Here is a 26,021-nt window from a genome sequence, read left to right as displayed (position 1 = left end):
TTAATTATTATTAATTCTCCGGTTGGTATTTTTTGCCAAAACTCGGTTCTAAAATGGCGTTTGTGTTCTCTTCTGTGACTCCAACCCAAGTAGAGCCCTTTGTTCCACTTTTTGGCGGGCTTCTCCACAGAAGCCCTCCAAAGTGGTGCCACTCTGTCTGGGGTACTTAGGAGGGGTGGAGGGGGATTTAGGCACCCTGGACTGAGTTGCCTAGGCAACTCAAGTCGCACTCCGTCATGATTGGCCCAAGTGGTGAGCCGGCCGGCTCACCACTTAGCATGTTTGAGTGACAGCTAGGCTGAGTGAATGGGGGTTTTCTGCATAAAAGCAGGGCTTTGGGGACTGGAGCTCCAGAAGTCGCCACAGGACCTAAGAATCCGAAGAGGGAGAAGCTGAGCCGACCTGCCACGATGACACCACCGGTGGAGCCCTGCTGGACCGTCTCACCACTTTTCCCAACGACAGAGGAGATCTCCCGCCGGAGAGTCTTCTTCCTTTGACTGGTGGGGATAACCAGTTTCACCGTCTTTTCGCCTTCCCAACGCATCTCGTGGCCGCCTTGCCTGTGCCAAGCACCCTGGCAACCAGAATACCACGTTTTACCACGACCGCAAAATAAAGGGTAACACCTTTAACCGGAAAATTCTGCGGCAGGTTTCTTCCCTGGCAGTGCAACGACCTTCATCTTTCCTCCAAGTCGAGATCTTCTCTTCCCCTGGACGACGCTGAGACTTGCACCCGCTGCCAGGAACAACTGCCACCGCTGGAGGATCCTTCCCACTTAAGGTACCGTGTTCCACCTGGCTTCCCTTGCCACCGACTGTACGGGGTAGATTTAGCCCCTGGCTTTCGAACCTGGGTTAGCCTGGGACACCCTGGCTAAACTTTTCTGAGCCTCTCTAAACTCTTTTCGAACTCTCTGCAAGACTTTCAAAGCCTAGTGTAACTGTGTGATCTTGGGCGCATTTGTGCTCTGCTCTCTCTAAGAGTGGGCCCAGCCCATGGACTTTGGCTCACAAGTGACTTTTGCTCTTCTGCCTTGCTAAAAGTGTTCCTAAATCTTAGAGTGGTGTATCTTTCCATATTCTGTCTTTTTCCCTCCCTTCTTCATGAACTTATTGGAGTGCCATCTATAGTTAAGCGCTCACCTCTGTCTGGAAATAAGTGGTGTTAACTAAGACTTATCTGATAAGGAATACGGGTTGTATATATTATAATAGTAACTGTGTTTAGAGTGTTTTACAATAAGAGTGCTGGAGTGTTTTCAACAGTGTGTTTTTAAATAAATAATTATATACTTTGATACCAAAGCTCTGGTCAGTGTTTGCTTGTATTATTGTATCTGAGTGCCTATTGTGTATACTTTGCATACTGCATAACTTTTCTTGAGGGAAGTCTGACTGCTCAGCCACAGCTACCAGGTAAATCTGGGTGGTACAGACTGCTACCAAGTGGGTTTACTGCTAAAACCTGTAGTCCTTAATCTTTTGCAATGTTCCCAAAGGGAACTGCGCAGGTTTCTGCCTAACATGCACTTTTATTTATTAATAAAAGGTTGGACAAATGCCTCTGTTCCTAAACCTAAGAGGGGTTTCCCTACTGCAAAGAAAACTAGTCTAATTGTCCACAACTAAAAAGTATGTCACTGTTGTGTCTCCAACCTACCTCTGTTCCTAACACTAACAACCTAAAGTAACTGTGCAAGGATGATCTCTTCCTATGTCTTCAACTAACAGAAAAGTTACCATTCTCTCTGGTAGTAAAGTGATGCGAAATAATGTTCTAAAATAAAGGATTGTAATGCTAGGTGTATGCTCCTTTCCCTTGGACTTCTTCTTGTCTTATGTTCATTCCTTTTAGGGCTCCTGAGCCCCTTTTCCCTTAGATAAAGTGTCACTGTGCAATTGCTTTTATGCTGTCCCCCATAGGGTTACAGAGGAACATGATCACACAGAATTTGAGAAGACCATGAAAACCTGTATGTCAAATTTATTCCCCTGAAGAAGTTCTGTCATTTGTCGAATATGGTTTAAAAGAACGAAACATGTCGGGCATTGAGGTTGCTTTACTAGAAGGCAACACTGTTTGAAGATTAATTAAATTAATGAGAACCTTTGTATAGGATTCGCTAAATAAGGACACGAACGGTCTGGAGGAAGCAATTCGGAATTTGCGAGCTCTCTGTGTTGTGTATTCGACAGGTGTCTGTACAATATTGTACAATATTGTATGGCGAAGAGAATGTGGACTAACATTGGTATGTGAGGTGTGTTAGTAGAAAGGAAGCATGATTGCACTTTGTGAGCATAGAGTTGTATGGTATGAATTTTAGGTAATTATTGGTTTATGTGAAGTATTTTTTATGATTATGGAATATGGATTGTTTAATACATTTTTAAATCTATTATCTTAAGAAAATCATGTTTTGTAATATGCAATTTTTTAGTGGTCTTGTGTATTTTGGTTAATGAGTGCAGGTATTGTGATTCAAGAGTGTTCCTTATCCCGCCTGTGGGGCACAGCATAAAGGCAACGGGATTCCTTAGTTTGGAAGCTTGCGCAAACCCTTGTTTAGGGGGGACGGATCCCGGGGCCATTCAATAATTATCCCCTCAATATTTGATTGTATACGTGTGTCACTGTGCAATTCACAAGGTAACGCGTCTTGTGTTTTTGGTTTCTTCATCCTAGCCACTTGGTACAGTTTGCTAATGTTTCCTTCCGTCGGTTCCCAGTTCTTTATCCTCTTGCTTTAAACCTCTCATCTGGGTGTGAGTCCTGGACTCATAATGCTTTACAAGGCTTGGCTCATTCACCTGGCAAGCCAGTGTTTTCTTATGAACTGTCTCTCTCCCTCTCACAGGGTCCCAGACCCTCTTTCTCTCATTTGGGTGTCCCAGACTCGCACTTGTGTATTATATCCGCTGGGTTCAGTCTCCTGACCAACATATAACTCTTCCGGCTTTTCTTTACTTGTATTCAGGGTTACAGACCCTCTTATTCTCGACCATTTGTTTGGGTGCTGGTCCCAGCCTCTCTTTGCTTCTTTGTACGTGCTTCTTTCACTCTCCTGCCAAGTGTACAAATCGCTCAGGGTCCCAGACCCTGTTATCTTTGGTTTCCCCACTTGTGTCCCTTGCCTCTGACTTTAAGGGTAGGATCCCAGACCCTCCTTGGTTTCTCATTTGCTTCCGGGTCCCAGACCCGCTGCCCCCAACTTCTGGGTTCACCCTGCTGCTTCCCCAGACCTCTAGCACCTCCCGTGAGATTTTCTCGTAGGTACAACGGTTCTCTGGCAGCTGCATCCCTTCGAGGCTCGGTAGCGTTCGGGTATTCAGTAGGGTTTGTAGTGCTTCTGCAGTCTTCCGCTATTCATCAGAGGACCGCTCTCTGCCTCTTGAAGCTGCATCGGATCAGCAGATGTGAGTGCCAGCTTTCCTCATCAGCTGAGTGGCTCTCTCTGCTGGGCCAGTCTCCCCTCCAGGTGTTTGCCAGAGACCCCAATGGCTCTAGGTAAGCGTCCGGGTCTTCCCTTTTCTGGCTTCTCTCCTCCCATAAGCTTTCCCCAGGCAGTGCTCCTCTCAAACTTCCTAAGTCTCTCTTCCCTCTTCTACTGGCTCTTGCCAATAGGACTTGGGGAAACACTAGACTGCTGAATGAGGTTTTTACCTGTAATCCTCATGCCCCCATACTTCTCCCTCGTCATAGTACTGATCTTATGACTGCCTTGTGAGTCATTGGGGATCTGCTTCATCAATGTACTGGGCAAGGGATCTTCACTTAGGTAACACCTACCCTTCCTCGTCCCAATACTTTCTAGGGGAATGGCAAAATGACAACTCATGAGCTTATTAGGGAGGGGGTTGTTCTTTAGGTTATAGGGAGGGGGTTTAGGGACACGTGACTAGCGGCGATACCACATTCTATGGGGAGCGCCGTCCCTAATTTCATAAGGGGCTTCCTCTCCCATGCAATCCTCCCGGAGTGCACCAGCCCCAAGGGGATTATTGTACTGTGGACGCAGCGCCCTGGGTCCATTGGGGAAGGTCTCTCCCTAGAAACGAAGGGACGTCATCCTCATATTTGTCACAACACCCCAAGGGCATTCCAAGAGTTAAATAATAGGATGCCAGATTTGCCAGATGAATAAAACTCAAAGTAAAAATTGCAGTCACGTTATTTTCTGGCTATTAGTGTTGTCTTATTGTGCCCGCAGTGAAAATGGTCTGTAAAGTAGAAAGAGGCTACTCTCTCAACATTGTTTTTTACTGAAAGTATATATTGGCAGAATTCTGAAAACGAATTATACACCTCCAAACCAGAGTTATTTAGAAAAACATAGTAAACAGTTTTGTTAAAAAATAAAATACACAATGGGAATACTGTGCTTCCTGGTTTGACCTAATTTTTTTAAATATTGCGGAATGGTCTTGTGGGAAAAGATGTCCCACTTACACAGAAAAAGACAAGTTTTAATTATGGCACCTTGCCTGCGCAAATCTCTTTAGATCTTTGAGTCAGAGCTCTGCCAAGTTCCAGAAGTCTACAGACTGCACAGAATAATTAAGCTAGATATTAACACTACTTTACATGGAGAAAGAGGGCTGGAAAATGCAGATACAGAAACCTTTCCAAGTATAGGTTTCCTATGGAGCCAGTGATCTCATCAATTTAGGGAAGCAAAAAGAATAGAGACAATCTTGAAAGGAAGATAGAAATGCTGAGGATGTGGACATTGACATCCTTAGCATGTTCATTAAGAAATACATTCTGTAATGCAGCAGGAATATCTACCATGCATGACTTCTGCTCAAAGCAGGTTTGTTTCTTTTTTTTAGAAACCAATCATATTTCAACTTGTACTGAGCAGCCATGGTTTCAAATACTACTTAGTAGAAGTTCATGGTTAACCTCTCTCTCTCTAATCCATCATGATCATAGAAGATAACAGCCAATAAAGCAATGCAGAAAGCCCTTTCTAACCTTCAAGTGCACTTAAACTAGTGCTTTAGAAACATTTTTTGCATTTCACACTAGCAAAGGAGATGCAAACAATGTATAATTATTATGGGTGAATGGTGAGATTACACCCTGCAAAAGGTATCTGCCAAGCTTAAAATGTGATGTGAACTGTTACACAAAGCAAACAAGAGATTGAGGTCATTATTAAAAAATGTTCCTCTAGTTATACTGATAAACACATAGTTAACTAGTTGAAAGAGGAAAAATAAGCAATCTGTTTTTCGGACCATGGAACGCTTTACATTGCATTGCAGGTCAAACTGCTGGACACTTTGTGTACCATTGAGTTACAATGCTGGGATCCTTCATCACAAGCTTATCCATCTCAATTTAACAGCTCGGCTCAGAAGATAAGACAAAGAGCATTTAAAGTTTGTAGATATTGGATTACACTGGTGACAGAAATCCCTCAAAAAACGCCTCCTTTGACTTAAAAATGAACATGGCTCTTTGGTGTTTGCCAACAATAAAATAAACCTTCACCAATGCCAAGGGGAAGGAATAAACATACATTTTGCATTCTATGAGAGAAACATTACAATATTATTCACTTAAGGCACACCTATTGCCCATTACAGCATTGAAAAGTCTTTCTAGCTTTCTACTTGAAGGATTTGTCAACATGACAGACTCATGTGGGAACTTGACAGTTTTCTCTCAATGAATAGATGCTCAGCTTGAGCTCATAAACAAACTTAACTTGCTATACTAGTTGGGTTAATATGCATTTTCAGTGGCCTTACAGCACCACTAAATTAGTGACTTTCAGGCTTTGCTGGCTGATGGGCTTTTCACACTATTCTCGCGATGCAAAACAGGTCCAAGACCTGTTTTTCACAAATGTATTTTCGGAATTTCAGGTTATTGTGACAATTTTACCAATTTCCTTTCCTTAAACATCGATTGCTGAACAGGCTTAAGCAGCACAAGCGGTTAGATGTGCTGTTATATATGACTTAGACCAATTTAAAGACTTCAGAGTGACTAGACAATTTTTGCTTCCAAAGTTACAGCAGGTACAGACAAGCTAAACCAAGTCGAATCATCGCCTACATTAAGCTATGCACCAGAAAAATATGTAATCTTACCTATGGCAAATTTTACAAGAGACATGCAGTCCTTTTATGAGAAGCAGTTTAGGAGAAATTTTAAAGTCAACTACATGGAGACACATGCACACTTCCTGCAGTCATAACTATTTGAAGTGAAAACATGTTTGCCACTGTGGTCCATTAGGAATCGTTTAGATATGTTTTCAGGTAATACCTCTCTTCTCAATTTTCGAGCCATACTGTTATCACATGTGCAGAGAATCCTTTGCTGGAGAGAATAGTTCATTTGCAAAGATATCCTTCCCATATTCGTAAGTGACCTTCCCTCTCCCCCTCCCCCTTCTCCTATTTAGATGCATGAGTTACATATTATGATCTGAAAACAGAAATGAATCTGCTCTCAGTGCACAGCATTATGAGCATGTGCAAGGTCAATTGCTTTTCAAAAATTAAAAAGGTGTAGACTTTCTCTCTAGGTTTTGTAAACTAAATGTTTTTCTTTTTTGATAAAGTTTAACTAAAATTGTATAATGCCTACGGGACTGAACTGCTTGAAGAGGAGTCTCCCCTCACTGAGAACAATTGTCACAGGCAAGTAACTCTTCCACTTGCTGAACCTTAGAGTATATTTTGGATCACAACAGTGCTAGAAGCTAGAGTCAGAAATCAACAAACAACAATGCAGAACACATATTTGTTTAGGTAATCAAAATGAAAGGATTTAGTTGATTTTAACAGAAGAGTATTTCACACATTATTAATTGTTGAAGTTAAGAAGAGACTACTGAAGGAGTGCTCCAACAAGCAGTAGATGAATTCCAGAGATGACAGAGAGAGAGGTCTAGGGTGATTTTACCAGTCAAGACCAATTGTTATTGAACTCACATTTTGGTTATTACCCAAAAACCCTGCCTGAGCCGGTGTCAATTTCAGATATCTTTGCTGGACATGAAGATGGTGTTTGGTGAATGCCTTCTCAGATGGTGTTTGGTGAATGCCTTATCAACCGAGGAATAATCTTGGTAAACTACCATCAATCCCACTCTGTCCATGTTCCCCCACATCCATCATCATAATCAATTGCAATTCACAAAGCAAATAAAAAAACATAATTGAGTACAGCCCACAGCCATAGATAAAGGAAATTTAGCAGCAGCAAACCAGTCACAGTGATAAAGATGAATAGAAAGAAAAGCACATGCTACGATTTGGACCCTTAGTTTTGTCACAATAGTCTACACCAGGAATGTCATTTCACCAAAATGCCTGGGGTAGCGGAAATGACATCACATGACCCTTGACCTCTGGTGACATCACAGGAAGTGATGTCATTTGACCCCACCCCGAAGTGACATCACGGGATGTGAAGGAACACATCCTTTCACCCCTTGACAAAATAGGAAGTGGCATCACATAGCATTATTTCTCAGTACACTACGAAAAATATGGTTACAATATCACTAATAATGTGATATACGTTTCATACAAGAATAGATCACCATATGATTCATTAATATCAGTGTGTATAGGCCCATATTACCAAATTACTGTGAATGCAAGCAGACGCCCAAGGCAAAATGATAAGCATAAGTGCTATATAACACAACATTAAGCGCTCTATATAGAACAAATATACAATATCACCCAACCAGTGCTGGTACTCATTTATCGACCTCAGAAGGATGATCTGCTGAATTGAGGTGTTTAAGAACAGACTAAATCAGTGACTCACCCCATGAAGTGTGATCGAAATAAACCTTTAATGAGTATATTGTATATAATGCCAGAAAGACAAATTATTTGTAATTCCTGTTCTTTGTTATTTAGGGTCATGCTCAAAGTGTTACACTTGTGGAACCCCCTGGTTCCTTTAAAGAGGCCTCACCAAGAAAGCCAGGCACCCCAGAAACAAAGAGCCCCATGGCGCTAGCCACAGCCCAGGAGCTTACATTTATTAAACAAAAAACAAGTGTACTTTCTTTTTTAGGGGTAGCATGGGAGATCACAGGGGTAGCAGGGGAGACCTCAGAGGTCGTAGCTGCAGCCCCTGGCGACCCAGTGGCCCAAACTTGCTTCCTAAGACTTATTGTCGCACATTTTTATTTTATTTATTGGATATTTGTAAAGGTGCCTATACATGCACGTTTATGGGGAGACTAAGCATTAGTACCAGTATTTAGACTGCAACACCTGTCACTTAGACAGAATACTTGAAAACATGTCGGCCACTAAAACAGAAAAGATCTTCATTAAGAGCAATAAATGGCACTTTCCTACTTCTTTACCTTTCATCCACTTATGGTGGTGGCAGGAAGATGAGGTCACTGTGACTAACACAATGTTTGAACAGGTTTACAATAAGAAATGCATTTCCTAGTGAAAAATCTATTAACCCATCTTTAGGAAACGAGATGACATGGATAGCTTTGAAAGAGTGTCTATAATCTGTAAGGGTCTTTCAAAAGATATCTTTAAAACTGCAGAGCTATTCCTAGTTACAGCCCAATACTATTCCATTTGCACACAGAGAAACTGCTGGTCAGGGGCGGGTCAACTGTTAACTTTGAAATAAAATTGGGCGTGGGCAATAAACCTTTGATTACCAAAAGGCTGACATATAAAAATACTACTTTGGGGTAGGGGGAAGTTCTTTGCACCTCTCACAACCCTCCCAAAATACTGGGGGGCCCCAGCCAAAGTATTTTTCTTCAGGTACTCTGGGCTCCTGCTGGGGCAAGCACTCAAAAGGTTTACACAGAGAATGGGCTGCCATACTTGAAGTAAAATTCAGAGTTGGGCGTCTTCAGTTTTGTGTGCCTAATTAAGTCACATCAGTAAGGAGGTGCCCTATAGAGTTGAAGAGGTAGTGCTTCTCTCTGTAAAAAGTATTTAGAATGTGAAGTATAAATTAACAAGTTAATTTCTTAGCTGGTAACGTTCTTTCGATGGGATGTTCCGACAACGTATTCCACATCTATGACAGGTAATCACCACAGCTGTGCTGCTTCGGAAAATTTTCAGCGTCTGCGTCCTGCGTCGAAGAGCTGTCCTCGAGAGCCTCCGTTGAGCCGACTTCACTGGATGTTATAAGTAGGACACACGACGCCCGTAGCCTCAGTTGTAGTTTTTTCCCAGAACGTGTGACACCAATCTTCAGCCATTATGACTACAGAAAACCTTTAGAAAACGTAAGCTGCAATCGCATAAGAAATTCTGTAGCGGGGCAGGCAGGGAGGGTATGATGTGGAATACGTCGTCGGAACATTCCATCGAAAGAACGTTACCAGGTAAGAAAGTAACTTGTTCTTCGAAGGGATTGTTTCCTCCGACATACTCCACATCTATGACAGACTCCCAAAGCAGTACCAACGTATGGAGGTGGGAAAAGAATTTAGGATTTTAGAATGCCCAATTAAATTGCAGAATAGAGGATCACCTTGCCAAAGGCCAAATCCTGCCCATGGATAGAATCCAGCGAGTAGTGTTTTACAAAACTATGGACAGAGGCCCATGTGGCTGCTTCACAAGTGTTACGAATGGGAACACCCCTCTGCAGAGCAGTAGAGGCAGCCACACCCCTAGTAGAATGGGCCCGTAAGCCTACCGAGGGTCCTTACCGGCCAAGCGGTCACATTCAGAAATTTGTCAAGATAATCCACCTAGACAAAGTCTGCTCAGTAACAGCTTGTCCCAAACGCCTTCCAGCGTATCCTAAAAAGAGCTGATCGACCACTCTGACCCGGGACATGCGCGAGATGTAGAAACTTAAAGCTCTCCTAGGATCCAACCTATGGAGCCTCTCCTCTTCCTTGCCAGGATGTGGAGGAGGATAGAACGCCGGAAGAATGACCTTCTGGCTCAAATGAAATTCCGACACAACTTTTGGAAGGAAAGAAGGACGAACCCTAAGGACAACCGTGTCCTTATGAAACACTGTGAAGGGTGGCTTAGCAAATAGTGCCTGCAAATCACTCTGCAAGCGGAAGTAACCGCAACAAAAAATACAGTTTTAAAGGTCAACAGTCTCAAAGGACACGAATGTAAAGGCTCAAATGGAGCACCCATTAGGAATTTTAGAACCAGGTTCAAATCCTAACCAGGCACCTGGAAAGGTGACGATGGGAACACATTAGTGAGCCCTTTCAGAAACTGAGAAATTAAAGGAATCTTAAAATAAGAACACTCCTCAGACGAGCGCTTCAATATTGACAACGCCGCCAGGTAACCTTTAATGGTACCCACTTGCAGGCCCTTGTGGGCTAATGAAAGCAAAAAAGACAGAACCACAGGAATGGCGCATGACAGAATCCACATTCTGAACCCTGCACCAGTCGCAGAACTTTCTCCAACGGCAACGGTACAGGGACTTTGTTGCAGGCCTTTTGGCCGAAAGCAACACCTCCATCACGTCTTCAGGGAGGTGCCAATCCTTATACCTCAACCTTTCAGAAGCCAAGCATGAAGGTTGAGAGACTTGACATCTGGATGAAGAACCTGACCCCCCTCCCGTGAGAGCAGATCGTCTCGGTATGGAAGACGGCGTGGAGGGCAGATGGACATGTCAAGAAGGTCCAGGTACCACGTTCTCCGGGCCCATGCATGAGCAACGAGGATCATTCGGGAACCGAACCTCCGTAACCTCGGCAGCACTTCCGGAATGACGGGGACTGGAGGAAACGCATACAGCAGTGGGAAGGACCACTCCACTACAAACGCGTACCCTAAGGCTCCTCTTGGAGGAAATTCCCGCAAGCAGAACCTTTCGCACTTCCGGTTGACACTGGTGGCAAAGAGATCCACTTGTGGGGTCCCCCAAAGGGCGAAGATCTCCTGGAGAATCTCTGAGCCAGCTCCCACTCGTGAGAGACCGTGCTCTGCCTGCTCAGAGCGTCCGTCACCTCGTTTTCGTCTCCGGCCAGATGAACTGCCGAGATCGAAATTTCCTGCTGGATGGGCCAGAACCAGAGCTGCATCGCCTGTCTGCACAGAGGGAGAGGCCCTGCCCCCCCTTTTGTGGAGGTAGTGCATGGCCACTGTACTGTCCATCAGAATCAGGACATTCTTCCCCCGCACAGATGGCAGAAAAGCCTTCAGAGCTAGCCCGATGGCCCTCAGATCCAACAGATTGATATGGAGTCTGGACTCCGACGGAGACCAACAACCGCTGACTGTCAACTCGTTGGCATGATCTCCCCATCCCGTGAGGGACGTGTCCGTCACGATCGTCACCTCCGGCAAGGGTAGGCAAAATGGAGCCCGCTTCATCAGATTGCCTTCGACTGCCCACCACAGAAGATCCTGGGCAACCGAGGGCGACACCTGAACAGGATCCGACATCCTGCCGGAGGACTGCGACCACTGCATCTTGAGAGCCCACTGTAGAGATATCATCCGCAGCCTGGCCTCTGGCACCAGGAGAATGCAGGATGCCATGAGGCCTAGCAACCTCAAGAACTCGAATGCCGGGAGACTCTGGGCATGTTGAAACTTGTGCACCATCTGCAGAATGTGATGAGCCCTCACCTGGGGAGGCGAACACTGCCCCAGGGATGTGTCAAGCACTGCTCCGATGTACTGGAGCCGCTGGGTTGGTGTCAAGTGGGACTTCTTTAAGTTGAGGGAGAAGCCCAGCCTGTGAAGGGAGTGGCAGGTGACTGACAGATGATCCAGGACTTGCTCGGGAGAGCGCACCCTGATCAACCAATCGTCCAGGTAGGGATAGACATGAATCCCCCCTTTCCTGAGATACGCTGCCACCACCACCATGAGCTTGGTGAAGACCCTCGGGGCGGAGGTCAATCCGAACGGCAGGACCCGAAACTGAAAGTGCGAGTCGCCAACCGCGAACCTCAGGTACTTCTTGTGCTTGGGATGAATCGGCACATGAAAGTAAGCGTCCTTGAGGTCGAGAGGCACCAACCAGTCCTGAAGTTGAAGGGCCTGGAGGACTTGAGAGAGAGTAACCATCTTGAACTTGTCCTTCCTGAGGAGCTTGTTCAAACCACGCAAGTCCATGATGGGTCTCAATCCCCCGTCCTTTTTCGTAATCAAAAAATATGGGGAATACCATCCCTTGTTCCTCTCCGCTACAGGCACCAGTTCTATGGCACCTTTCTCCAGCAGAGATTTGATTTTCTGCGCAACGAGCGGATCCGGACACTTCAAAGAGTGATTCCCTGGTGGATTGTCGTGGGGCCTCTGCCGGAAAGGAAGACAGTAGCCGTGGGCTATGATCTCCAGAACTCACACATCTGAAGTAATGGCACGCCATTCTACAAGATGCTGCGCCAGCCTTCCCCCAACCGGCGAACCATGGGATATGGCCTCATGACTGAGCTGAAGCGGCTGCGGCAGTGCCTGAGGGCAAAGAAGCAACTGCTTGAGCGGCTTTGGCACCTCGAGTACCCTGTTTTCCACCTCTGGTACTCCTACGTTGGCCCCTCTGACGTGCAGCTCCCCTCGATCTACCAAAGGTTGAGTAGTATCGAAAGGAACCTCCCCTCCATTGCTGTCCCCTGGGACGAAAAGACAGAGATTGGCGAACTGCAGCGCTCAACGACTTCGCTGCAGCTTTGGAGGTCTGCAACCTCTCAAGGCTCTCGTCAGCCTTGCTGCCAAAAAGATGTTTACCATCAAAGGGCATGTTGAGAAGCCGGAGCAAACCCAGACTTCTGCGACCACGCAAATTTGCCCATCACAGTGCTCGCCGCCATGGACCAGCTGACACAGTCTGCCACATCCAGACACGACTGAACGGATTCACACATGGCATCCTTGCCATCCTGTACAAGGGCAAGAAAGAGCATCCCGTTCCTCCCCTTCGGGAATATGTTCAGCCGCTAACGAAACAATTTCACAGAGTGTGAGTGAAACGTGCTAAGACACACACGGAGTTGGCTGCTTTCAAAGCCATACCCCCTGAAGAAAAGACTTTCTTCGCCCAACCGTCAAAACGTTTGTTGTCCCTATCAGGAGGGATGGTAGGGTACGACGCCTGCTTTGCTGGGCCGTAGCCGCCTGCACCACCAAACTCTCCGGAGTAAGGTGCATGGACAAGTAGCCGGGGTCGCCACTGGCTGGGCGGTACTTTTGCGGCAACGACTTACCCACTGCCGGGAGACTCTCCGGAGCAGTCCAATCTGCTGCCACCCTTCTGTGCAAGGCCATATGGAATGGCAGTACCGGGTCAGTTTGTGGACCTTGGTCCAAGATATCTGTCAGGTCATCCTGCAGAAAATCCACTGGTGGCGCAGACCACCCCAAGTACTCTGTCACATTTGACATGAGCCGCTGGTATGAAGACTCTGCGTGCGTGCCAGGCTCAGACCTATCGAACTCAACCTCCTGAGAGGTTTTCAGACCACTGGCGTCGTGCAAAGACTGACGCAGGTCTTCCATCTGGCTATGACCAGATAACAGGTCGTCGGGAACCTCATCAGGAACCAAACCTTCATCAGACTCTCCATCCACCTTGGAAATACAATCCAGAGGCTGGAACAAATCCCTGGATGAGGGCACAGAAAAAGACACAAACACATTCTTCGATTTGGCCAGGGCCTTCCTCTGGGTTTCCACCGATCTCCGGGGTACCTCCGGTAAAGCCTCCTCAAAAAGAGTAGAAGGCGTCGACGGAATCTGCGTCGAGTGTGGCGCTGATGGCTGCGACACAGGCCTCGAGGGCGGTGCCCCGAACGTGTCCTTCGACGGTCTCGGCGCAGATGGCTTCCTCGGAGGCAGAGCCTCGACAGTGTCCCTCAACGGACATGGCGCCGATGGCGTTGACGTCTTCTTCGAAGACCTCACAGGCTCCGACGGTCTCGAGGGCGTCGAGGACCGGGACCTTGAGCGGGCATGGCTAGAGCAGTCCACCTTGTCCGATCGGGACCTCGAAGGCCTCCGATGATCGCGCCGACCACCCGAGCCCGAAGGCGTGCGAGCGGTGGCACTAGCACATTCCCTGCCGGCTTCTTTCCAAGGCGCGGACGACTGAACGGAGTCCTGCGATTCAAAAATCGCCATCATCTTCTTACGAAATGCATCCCATTCCGCAGGAGAAGAATGCTTGTTGGGACAAGCAACCCGCCGACGGGCGGAGTCCTCGGACGAGGACGGGGAAAGCGACCGGTGACGGCACTTCCGCAAGTGCCTCGAAGAGGCGGAGCAATGGCAGGAACCACTCTGGGGCAGAGACCACCTGGACTTACTCCGACGACGCAGAGAGTCGCCTCTCGAATCGTCGGTCGAAAGCCCAGCTGATTTCGCCTTTCGGGGTTTGGAAACCCAACCTACAGATAGCTTCTTCTTCCGCTCCCGCAAGGCCTTTGACGTTAACGACCGGCAATCGTCACAGTCATCCGTGGCGTGGTCCTCACCGATGTACCAGAGGCAGGCGCTGTGCGGGTTCGTAAGCGACATCTTGGAACCGCAGTCCCGACACTTCTTGAATCCCGACCGCGGGGTGGAAGAAGACGAAGACATGATATTTTCACAAAAATCAAGTTCGAAGAACCGATAGTAATGATTAGAAGAACTGAGGCGCGCCGAGATCTACGAAGCGAACACGTTCGTGGAAAAAACAGAAATGAGGCTATGGGCATCGTGCATCCTACTTATAACATCCGGTGACGTCGGCTCGACGGAGGCCCTCGAGGACAGCGTATAGACGTCATTGACGCAGGACGCAGACACCGAACTTTTTCCGTAGCAGCACAGCTGTAGTGATTACCTGTCATAGATGTGGAATACGTCGGAGGAACCAATCCCTTTGAAATAAATTTTGAGGTAGAGTAAGTACCGGAATGAACAGTGAATATTAGAAAGGAAATTGGATTGGAATGATCTCAACACCCAGCCGGGGGAAGAAAGGAGAGAAAATGGTTAGGTACCTCTCAGTCTGAGGTCCAAGATTAACGAGAAAGAAATCTGAGAGACAATGCCTCTCAAACTGGGAGGAAGGGCAACTCTGACTTGTGATTGGATAAATGCAGTGAGACAACTGTGCCCATTAGCTGGTGCGTAGAATAGACACTCTGAATCAGGTAATTGGCTGGAATTAATTTGTTCATAGAGGTCAAGATTACAAAACAAATGCAATGTTTCTGGCACGTGTAAAAGGCAGTGTACAAATTCTGTAAACTGAGTAATATTTACCTTAAACCTTTCAAGAGAAACTGATGCTTCTGAGAGGGACTTCACAGAGAAAGGTGTCACTTTTAGCGCAAAGGTCATAGAATTAAAGACTGTAACAACAGTAAAGGCCTTAAATGATATAAGCAGAAAAGAGAAGCAGATTAACTTTTATCACTGCCGAAACCCAACACCTAAGAAACATCCTCATGTTAAAGCAAACAATGTCTCCTAGAAAAGACATGCGAATGCATGCAACAAAGGTGCAATAGCTTCCCATTTGTTACCTCTTTACCCCACACCCCAATAACATGACCCATAACCCTATATTGTAATCCAAACAATTGGCTGGAGTAAGGACGATAGAAGGAAGATGGATTTGTTGACCCCCCACCGTATGACATACATTACTCAAAGTAATCGTATTTCTGCTGATTGTATCTGCTTAAATTCACATACTGTGTATGTAGTCCAACATCTAGTGGTAATCCCGGAGTATTGCATCTTTTGTTCGAAGTTCGAAAGAGACAACGCCATGGGCGTGACTGTAAGACTATCCCTAATGTGACGTGTAGTATACCCAAAATCCCTCACGCGTAGAGGTCCCACTGGTTGTCTTTTTCTGCCGTGAGGGAGCCTTATAGTCTGCATGAGCGAGTACAGAAGAGAAGGTGTAAGAAGTCTCTGTTCCTTCTACTCCAAGAGGGGAGGAAGGGTGGGAGCATATGAATCTAAGCAGATACAATCATCAGAAATACGATTACGGTGAGTAATGTATGTCTTCTGATGCTTGTGGATCTGCTTAGAATCACATGCTGTGCATAGACTAGCGAGCAGTACCCAGAGATGGTGGTGGGATGTGTGAAGGAACAGTGACAAAGATGTCTTAGCACCGCTTGTGCAACCTGAGAATCAAACCTAGAGTGTATCCAGGAAGAAGTGTTGTTTAAAGGTGTGTATAGAACTCCAGGTGGCTGCTTTGCAAATGAAATCTAGAGTAACATTTGCAATGAATGTTATGGTAGCTCCTGTGCCCCGAGTCGAGTGAGCTCTAGGCGAGAAGGGTAGATCTCTCTTGGTAAGAGAGAAACACAGTGTGATGCAGTTTACAATCCACTTGGAAATAGCTGACTTAGACAGGGTCCACTTCTCTACCAGCTGTCACTGATACGAAGAAATGGTTTGTTTTTCTTAGTGGCTTTGTCTGTTCTAGATCGTAAATTACTGCTCTCCTCACATCTGGTGTGTGGAGGCTCCTTTTTGCCAGGTTAGTGGGGTTTTGGAAAAAGGTGGGTAGTTCTATGGACTGCTTTACATGGAACTTTGAGATTAATTTGGGTGCAAAGCTAGGGTGTGTGGGCAAAACCACCTTGTCTTTGAAAATCGTGATGTAGGGCTCCTTAACTAAAAGGGCCTGCAGTTCACTAACTCTCCTTATAGAGGTGATCGCTACTAGGAAGGCAGTCTTGTAGGCGAGTGCCTTAAGGTTAGCCTTGTGCAATGGTTCAAAGGGAGGGCCCATTAGTCTGGTAAGGACAACATTCAGGTCCCACCCAGGGACTGGGTTGGAGATAGGGGGAGGAAGTCTTTTTACCCCTTCCATAAAGGCTTTAATCACAGGGATCATCCACCACGAAAACCTGCTCTGGGACATGGTGTACGTCGAAAGAGTGGCTAAGTGGACCTTTAGAGAATTGAAAACCAGTCCTGAATCTAACAGGTGAGTTAGGTACAGGACAATATCTTTAGGAGAGCAATCAATAGGATTGATGCCCTTGGTATTACACCAGGTAACAAAGTGCTTCCATTTACTGGAGTAGCAATGTCTGATGGTAGGTTTCTGTGCCTCTCTGAGTATGTCCATGCATCTCTGAGGGAGTTGAAGGTGCCCAAACTCTATGACTTCAGGAGTCAGGCTGCTAAATTGAGTGTTTGGGGGCATGGAGGTAGTGTCCTTCCCTGATCTTGCGACAGCATGTTGTACGGGCATGGTAGCTTCCTGGGAGGGGAGACTGACATTGGCATGAGATGGGAGAACCAAGACTGGCAGGCCCACATAGGGGCCACCAGGATCATTGTGACTGGTTCCTGGTGCATCTTGTGCACTATTCTGTTGAGAAGGGGAATTCGGGGTGGGGGTTTAGGGGGTGTGCAGAAGAGCATAGAAAAATCTCCCAAACCATGTTATCCAGAGACCGTTCCCCTTGGAGCGGTTCTGTGGGTATCTGGAGGCATAGTCTGGGCATTGGGCGTTTTCCAGAGTGGCGAATAAGTCGATCTCTGGGAAGCCCCATTCTGCAAAGAAATTGAGTAAAATGTCCTCTTGTAGCTGCCACCCGTGCTCTACGGGTAGGGGGAAGTCTCTGCTGAGTATGTCTGCCAGAAGACTGGAGTTCCCCTGGAACATGTTGTGAGAGGGGGAACATGTGTTTGAGTACCCACTTCCAGATGTTCTGGGACAGTCTGGATAGCCCTAGAGAGCGAGTGCCCCCTTGTTTTTTCAAGTAGTACATGGCCATGGTACTGTCCGTGAGGGCTAGAACTGTCATCCTCTGGAGGTGTGTCTGGAAAGCCTTCAGGGACTTGAACACTGCTAGCAGTTCCAACAGGTTGATGTGATTGGACGCTACTGCTGAAGACCACACACCATGCGTTGGCTGTTGAAGGAGGTGAGCCCCCCACCCCGACAGATGCGTCTGTGGTGGGAGTGGCCTCTACTGCAGGGGTGGTGAAGGATTTTCCCTGCAGAAGGTTCTACCTTGACCACCACTGCAGAGACTGAACGAGGACTGCCGAGACAACCACTAGATCGTCCCACTGGCCGCTAGCCTGACAACATTAGCTCGAGAGCCACTCTTGCATGGGGTGCATGCGCAGACGAGCGCGAGGAACTAGGAAGACGCAGGAAGCCATCATCCCCAGCAGTCGCATGGCTTTGCGTACGGTCACCTAGTGACTGGCTACATAGTGAGGGATCTGGAACAGCATGTTTTTGACACTCTCGTCGGAGGGCAAGACGAGCCTGTCTACTGTCCGAATTAGAGTCTGCAGAAACTGTTTGACTTGGCTGGGGGTTAGGTTGGATTTCTTTTAGTTGATAGAGACTCCTAAGTTGAAGAGGAGATCTACTATCTTCTGGGTATGTCAGGCATGTTCCGTACGAATCCCCCGTTATGAGTGAGTCGTCGAGGTAGGGATAGACTTGGATGGACTGCCTGCGCAGGTGTACCGCCAATACCATTGTGAACACCCTTGCGGCTAAGGCAATGCCAAAGGGGAGAACCTTGAACTGATAGTGGGTGTCCTCGATCATGAACCTGAGGTACTTTCTGTGCACTGACATTGAAATATGAAAGTATGCATCTTTCATGTCCAATGTGGCCATGTAATCCCCCCCCCGCTGCAGCAGTGGGATTACCTCATGGGTTGTCATCCTGAACTTTTGAGGTTTGACATACTTGTTTGCATGGCGTATGTCTAAAACAGGGCACATGGTGAGATCCTTTTTGGGTATAAGGAAGTATACTGAATAAATAACCCTTGTTTACATGGAGAAGGGGGACGACTTTGATGGCACCCTTTTCCAGCAGGACCTGAACTTCTTCCAGCAGGATGCGCAGGTGCTCTGGGGACAGGCGTCTGCTCCTTGGTGGGTGGTAGCAAAGTGGTCAGAGAAACTCGATGCAGTACCCGTGGGCAGCAGTCTTTAGTACCCACTGATCTGATATGATCCCCTCCCAAGCGTGGATAAATGGTGACAGGCGACCCCCGACCGGGGAAGCGCGGAAGGGGACCCGTACCCGCAAGTCACTTGGAGGTGGAGGCCGGGGAGCCTATGGGAGCAGAGTTTCTACCTCTGCCCTTGCCACTACGAGAGCCTCCTTTCTGATATTGGAAGTTGCCAGACGAGCCCTGACCGGAGGACCAGGACCTTGGGGTGAGCGGGATAAGGATTGGCCACAAAAGGACTAGTGGGCGTTAGGGCCACGGCGCTGGTGAAAGGGTTTAGCCGTAATCTGGCTAAGTGACTTTAAAGTCTTGTGCTCCTTTTTTGCCATTTCTAGGGCCTCGTCAACCGACCTCCCCGAATAGGTTGCATTCCTGCACAGGCTCGTTAATTAAGGAGGCTTGTGTTTCGGGTTTGAACCCAGAGTTCTTCAACCAGGCATGCCGCTTAAGCATGGTTCCTTGGGAAAGGGCGTATCCAGCGGTTTCGGCCCAGTCCAGAGTGTTTTTCAGGATATTCTGGGTTGCTTGTCTGCCTTCAGCCACGACCGCCAGCAGGCATGATCGGGTAGGCTTGGAACTTCCTGAAGGTCAACCTTTACTAGGCCCCACTGAACATCACTGTAGCTTGCAAGGAGTGTGGTGTTGGCAATCCTCATGGAAGAGGCCTTAGAGGCGGTGACACACTTACCAAGGGTGTAATGTTTTTTGCAGTGCTTATCTGGAGGGGATTCTGCCGAGGACAGTGGTACCCCTGCCTGTTTGCGAGTGGTTGTTACGACTAAGGAGTCCGGTGTGGCGTGACCCCTAATGTAGAGGGGATCAGAGGGGGCTGGGCGAAACCATTTCTCCACATAGGGATTGTTAGACAAGACTGTATGCAGTACCCTTTGGGTGCACTACAACAACCTTGACCTCCTGGCAATAGGGACCCAACCTTTGGTATAAGTCTGAACTACACAGGTTGGTAGTGTGGTTGAGCAGCCAGGCTTATCTCAAGAGGTGTCAATGTGAGCAGTAATGTTGTGACACAGAGTTCCACAGTAGTTATTCAAATAAACACTTACGCTCAAGGTTTCTTGATAAAAAAATTATTAATTTTTTTAACAACCAGCTGTCAAAGCCTTCTTCAGAAGGGAGCAACATTTATAACATCTTCAAAACACACTAGGTTTCTCTAAATCAGATGATACCCATTGGGGATGACACACAGACACTTCCTATACCCTCAGGTGACTTAAATAGCTAGGACACTGTGGGCATTGATTCATCACTGGTACATTTAGAGCAATACTTTGGTGTAAAAGAGGAATAAAACAAAGGTTAGCAAATAATTCATAAACAGGTAAGTACTTTTAAAACCTTCAAATGCAGAGTAAATTAACCCTTTCCACAAGGTCAGAGGTAAAGAGGAGTCTCTCAGGGAGCCAGGACAGCCAATGTTAATTGCACAATTCAAGGGGAACTGAAGATCCTCTTTGCAGGTAGGTAACAAGTCTTGCACAATGTTTTTTTTTAGAAATGTTTGTAGAAAATATAACACTTGAAGGGCCACAAGCTGGGAGGCTTGTGAGGGGCAAAGCTTAAGCAAAACTCTGCAAGGTAACCAAGACAGGTCTCAACCGAGAGCAAGCAATGCTACACAATATGAGGTAAGTTCTCTTAGACTTTACAGTACCTCTGGTTAGAAGAAATGGTTCCAGCTGGCTTCTGTTCGCGTACAGCTCTGCAGATCCTGTTGTTCCTGAGCCTCGGTCATGGGGACAAGAGGGAGGACGACTGGGGACTCCTGCTCTGCAATGGAAAGGTCAGTGGCAGCAATGGGCAAACTTGAATTCAGCGGCCCTTCAGTGTTTCAGCTCCTCGCGTCTGACAGCAAATAGCAACACCGGATCCCACTTCAGACTTTGATCGTATCTGGGATCCAACACTCTGTTGGCTTGGTCAGTCCTGCATCAGGGAAGTCCAGAGGATGTTCCTAGCGCTCGGGCCCGACTTAAAAGCAACGTACACAATCTGGTGTTCCTCTTCCTGGCACTTCGGTTCCAACAGCAGGAGCAGTGGAAGTACAGCCAGCTCCAAAAGGATGTCCAGGCGGGCTTACTTTGTAGTTGATTGGTCCCACCAACTCAAAGTGAGAGGTCGTCCTTGCAGGGCTTCTCTAGTCGAGGCGAATTTGGAGCTTCAGCACAGGAGCGGGGCTTCACCGGGCAAACCAACGGTCCAGATGTTGCAGCAGGCGTCTCTTCCAAGTTCTTCTTCTGATTCCTTCGTCCAGTGGTCGACTCTGCCTTCCAAGCCAAAAAGCCTTGCCTTTTATGCAGGTTTCTCCCATTGATTCCAACCTAGCTGTCAATCACACAGCAGGGGGACTGTCCTTGCTCGCCAGCCAGCGGGCCAATCACCTTTGGGTGCATTCGTGAAACCAAGGGGATTAAGCACGGGGAGTTTCGGGCACCACCCTCACTTCCTGCCCCTGCCAGACATACTAGAGCCAAAGTCAGGCTTCACTCGTGAATCCCGCCAAAGACAAAACAAACAAAGGGACGTAACTTGGTTTGGCGCACAGAGTAAATCTCAAGAAGGACCTTTCAAACTAGAAATGGCGAGAAAATGAAGACCGGGACCATTTTGACAAAATGGGCACCCATGGGTGCCTTACTGTGGCTGCGAACGCAGGCCGCGGTAAGAACACACAGTGGTAGTAAAAAGTAAACCACTGCCACCAGCCATTAATTGTAGAAAGAGCAACATAAAAATGTTACATGAACAACTAGACAAAGGGGATACTAAGTAACCCCTCCAGTACCCTATGGTAAGATAGTGTGTGCTGGGGCTAGAAAGTTACACAATGTAGGTTATGTCACTTTCACTTCACTGCTCTTTGAAACAGTAGTTTCAGCAAGAGAAGGTATTTAAACCTTTGGATAATCCAAGAGACTTCCTTGTGCCACTGCACCGAAGGTGCTGTGTGACACAATGTAAAGATGATGCCTATGGAGTTTGTTAGATTCCATTTCCAAAAAAAACACAGAAAACAAATAGAATTAGAAGTACAAAGTCCCATAGTTCACAAAAGAGTTGGGGGTCTCTATGGTGGGAGGAATTTAGCACTAAACTGAAAATTCTCCCTAACAGGGATCAACTGCCTGTGTAAGGGATGAGGACAGTAAAGAAGGAGCCAGGCGTCTTTTAAGGGAATGGCTTGGCTAACCGGAGTCTTCCTTGAGGATGACCTCCACGAATACCGAGTCAGGGGTGGCGTCATGCGTAGCAATTTTAAAATGGTTGGCTGCTCTTTTCAAGGGGGAGTTGAACAGCATTTGGTTGTCGACTGGCGATTAATCTCTTTGCAAAGGAGTAGTAGGGGGATCCAAACAGATGACGTCTGGGTCAGTAGTATGTGGCGGTGGCGACTGTAACGGTCAGACCTGAGGCCCAAGGCCACGCGGTCAACAGTCGCCGAGCAGTTGTAGATGTAGATGTCAGCGGCAGGAAACCCACGATACAGCCGTCGAGATGGTGGTCAAAGTTGACTAACGACCGTAGGCCGTGGGAATAGATTTAGCAATATAAACTCTTACGAGCTCTGCATAAGCAACCAACTAGGTTGGCGGAAAAAAACAATCTGGTGGGACCTCGACGCGTGAGGGATTTTGAGTGCACTACACGTCACGTTAGGGATAGTGTTAAAGCCACGCCCATGTTGACGTCTCTTTCACTCTTAAAATAAAAAGATGCAATACTCTGCAATTACCACTAGATCTCAGACTATATGCACAGCATTTGATTCTAAGCAGATCCACAAGCATCATAAATAGGTGAGCGCTTGTAAAAGAAAACGTTTGGCACAAGGCATAAACACAAGAGGTAAGGATTAGTAGACATACTTTTAGAACAAAATCCTGCTCTGTCTCGGAGGAGACCAAGCTCTAATTTACATGGACTTACCTGAGCCGCTGTGAGATCATAGCCCAACACCATGTGGACTGAGAACGTCACCACACTTGCAATGACCACCACAATAGGGGCTATGCCCACAGTAATGCTTTGGAAATATCCTGCACTTTCCAAAATCTTTCGCTCTTCTTCACGAATTTCTAAAAAGTCCAGTCAGAAAGAAATAATTACCTTGCATGTTTAGTTGTGAAGTGTGCATTGTACAAGCGTTAAAGCAGGAATGCAGCCATCGCACTGGTGAGTTGTGTGAAGATACAGTGCAGGAAAACATTGTTTACACCAATCATGTTGAGAACATCAGAATAGCTTAAGGATAAGGAACCAAACAGTGTGGCTCTTCAGAAGCCCAACTACTCTACTAAGAGCATCAAACAATCTAGACACATAGATTAATTCAGGCACACAGGATCGCTCTATTCTAGCTCTCTGTTTAACAGGACACCTCCCTATTATACACTACTAACGTGACACAAACAACCTTAACCTTCAACTCCCCTCCCAAAATAAAAAGATTTGGGTATTCCAACCTTGCACTATTCCATAGCTTCATGAATGCACCTGAATCCAAAATTAGATTATTTTATACTGATGTGCTTCTCAAACCAGACTACCATTTATATGGTGGATTGGAGAGCAGACATCCAAAAGGAGAGTGTCATCTTACTTTATTTGGTAATGTAGCAAATGTTTCCCTGAATTCCGGATGAGTAAGCTCAAAGACCTGACACATAGCCAACGAGCCGCCCTGTGGTGCAAGTTGTGCGATACCTTCAAAGTGGAGTGGTAACTCACTCTGGACATTCTGAGAGAAAGCTTTCACCCAAGCGTACATCTTGATAAATTTAATGTAGGTCAGAACTTCGTTCATCTTCTGAACACGTTCATCAGTGACGGACACACATTTCCTCCGAAAGTATGCAGTCAGACGTGAGACAAACATCTGGAAAAAGAAAAGGAAGTGGTCAGGTTGGATCAAAAAAGTATAAGAAAAATGCTATCTACGGTGGTGTAATCGATTTCTGTGGTATGTCTGTTTCTTTTATTTAAGGTGTTTTTTTTTACAGCTGATCATTAGTCAGTCATTTTCAAGGCATATTTGGAGCTAATCAAGTGAGCATTTAAGTGTTTAACTGCGGGAGAAGCGTCATGTGTTGCATCAGGACTTGTGCTGAGTGTTTCTATGTATGGCAAGGGATGTAAATCTATGCAATCTTTTAAACAAAGTAATTAATTTTATTTAATTATTCATTTAGCCAATTGTGGAGTGTGACATAGTACCATTGGCTCATACTACATGGAATTTTTGTAGACCCTATATTAAGAGTCTAGACAAATCTGGTTTTCCGGTAACCCACCTGTAATACCAGTGGTTTACCGGCAAACCTGCCTTACCGTTACCAGCGCCCGATATCCCGGTGTTACTGGGATATTACGGGTGCCAGAAACGGAATAAGTTCCCATTCCATGGACTCTTATAGAACTCCATGAAATGGGTTTGCTGCAATCACCGGCACCGGCACTACCGGTGCCGGTGATTGCAGCAATTATTTGCCAGTAGTGGCCTGAACTAACGGTAGGGCAGGCCTGCCGGTAATTCAATGCCCCTACAGGCAAACTCGGGAGTGTGCTGTTCCGAAAAAAATGCCAGAGCCTGTATTACCAGCATTTTTCCCAACATTTTTACCGGACTGGCACACTCATAATGAGGCTCATGTTTAGGTTTTGTGAATATCAATCCACACCTCAAAGGTACAGGGTAGCATTCAACAACACACCAAGGGATTGTCTACAAAGTATCAATTAAAATGCACCCACACAGCGTACAGAAACAAGAATGGAGTATGTTACACGTAAGTAGCTTTTAAGGATAGTTTTTATTTTTCAATACATTTTATTGGCATTTTAACGTAAATCAGTACATCAGACATTTCGCAAATTTCAAAATACATCACAACACATATTGGCTTCAATAGTTTGGTAGCTTATTGGTGAGGGGGGAAAGGCTCTGGATTGGGCCTCAGTTCAGTCCTTGGTGAGGGAAGCTGGGGAAGGCAGCATTGCCGCTGTAATGTCTAATGGTCTCTTGGTCATCCTAGCCAGCGGGTGAGTGGTAGTCTATGGGAGAGGGTTGGGAACTGTTCTGTGAAGTCCATGAATGGGGCCCAGGTGTTCTGGAAATGGCTCAGATTCACTGCTCGTAGGGCTGTAATCTTTTCTGCGACTACTGTGTCCCAGCATTTTCCCCACCACAAGGGAATTGATGGGCCTGCAGGGTTCTTCCAGAACCGCGCTAGTGCGATTTTCGCTGCTGTTAAGAGGTGCGTACATAGGCGAGCTATAAGTCCTGAGAGGTGGAATTCTCCGTCACCTGTATCCCCCAGCAGGACGATCCCTGGGTCCCAGGAGATAGTGAGGCCTGTGATTGCTTTTATATGGTTTAGGACTTCTCTCCAATATGTCACTGCTTGCGGGCATGTCCATAGTAGGTGGAACAGGGTTCCTTCGGTTCTACATCCCCTCCAGCAGCTCGGTGAGATGTTTGGGTTGGCTTTATGCAGCTGCGTAGGGGTGATGTAGTATCTATAACAGATCTTATATCCACATTCTCAGTTAGTGATACATTGGGTGCTTTTTTGGGTTCTTGCCCAGATCTTGTTCCAGGCGCTCTCATCTATTGGTCGTCCCAGATCTTTCTCCCAGTTGATCATATATCTTTCTTTGATTGTGGGGTCGTGTTTATCCAGGAGCCGATATAGTGCGGAGACCTTCCCTTTGGGTGGAGCCGTTGTTGGTGTCCGTTCTAGCGCTGTTAGGTCTCTGGAGCCCTTCTCCTTGACTGTTCTTTGTGATAGCTAGTGCCGTATCTAGGAGTATCTGAACCTTTCCGCTTCTGGGACATTGAATTTAGTTTTGCACTCCTCGAACGTGAGTGGATTGCCTCCCACTAAGAAGTCTGAAATAGTTTGGAGGCCCCATGCTTGCCATGCGGCGAAACTTAGAGGCTGGAGGCCTGGAGAGAAGTCTGGGTTGTCCCAAATCAGGGTTAGGGGGCCTAGGAATCCTGTGCATCCCCATTTTCGTGCAGCTGCTTTCCCTCTCAATACTGTGTTGTACGTTGCTTTCAGGGGTCCTGTG

The 26,021-nt window shown here is 46.7% G+C and overlaps 1 protein-coding gene across 6 annotated transcripts in view; it reads right to left on the bottom strand.

Annotated features, from left to right (window-relative positions):
• Positions 1-26,021, bottom strand: part of ABCC5 (ATP binding cassette subfamily C member 5) — a 2,124,586-nt gene that overhangs the window by 1,459,015 nt on the left and 639,550 nt on the right. For 5 of the 6 annotated variants that reach the window (XM_069618835.1, XM_069618837.1, XM_069618838.1 and 2 more), the window contains 3 exons: positions 23,679-23,826; positions 22,878-23,026; positions 15,225-15,332 (listed from right to left, as the gene is read on the bottom strand). In XM_069618835.1, the coding sequence (XP_069474936.1) occupies positions 15,225-15,332; positions 22,878-23,026; positions 23,679-23,826 (405 nt within the window). Of the gene's footprint in view, positions 1-15,224; positions 15,333-22,877; positions 23,027-23,678; positions 23,827-26,021 lie in introns of those variants that run through there. The other variant, XM_069618840.1, reaches the window with a different exon arrangement.

This window comes from Ambystoma mexicanum, chromosome 10, assembly GCF_040938575.1.
Source record: "Ambystoma mexicanum isolate Mex_15411 chromosome 10, UKY_AmexF1_1, whole genome shotgun sequence".
Lineage (NCBI taxonomy): Eukaryota > Metazoa > Chordata > Amphibia > Caudata > Ambystomatidae > Ambystoma > Ambystoma mexicanum.
This window is presented reverse-complemented; position numbering and strand designations above follow the sequence as displayed.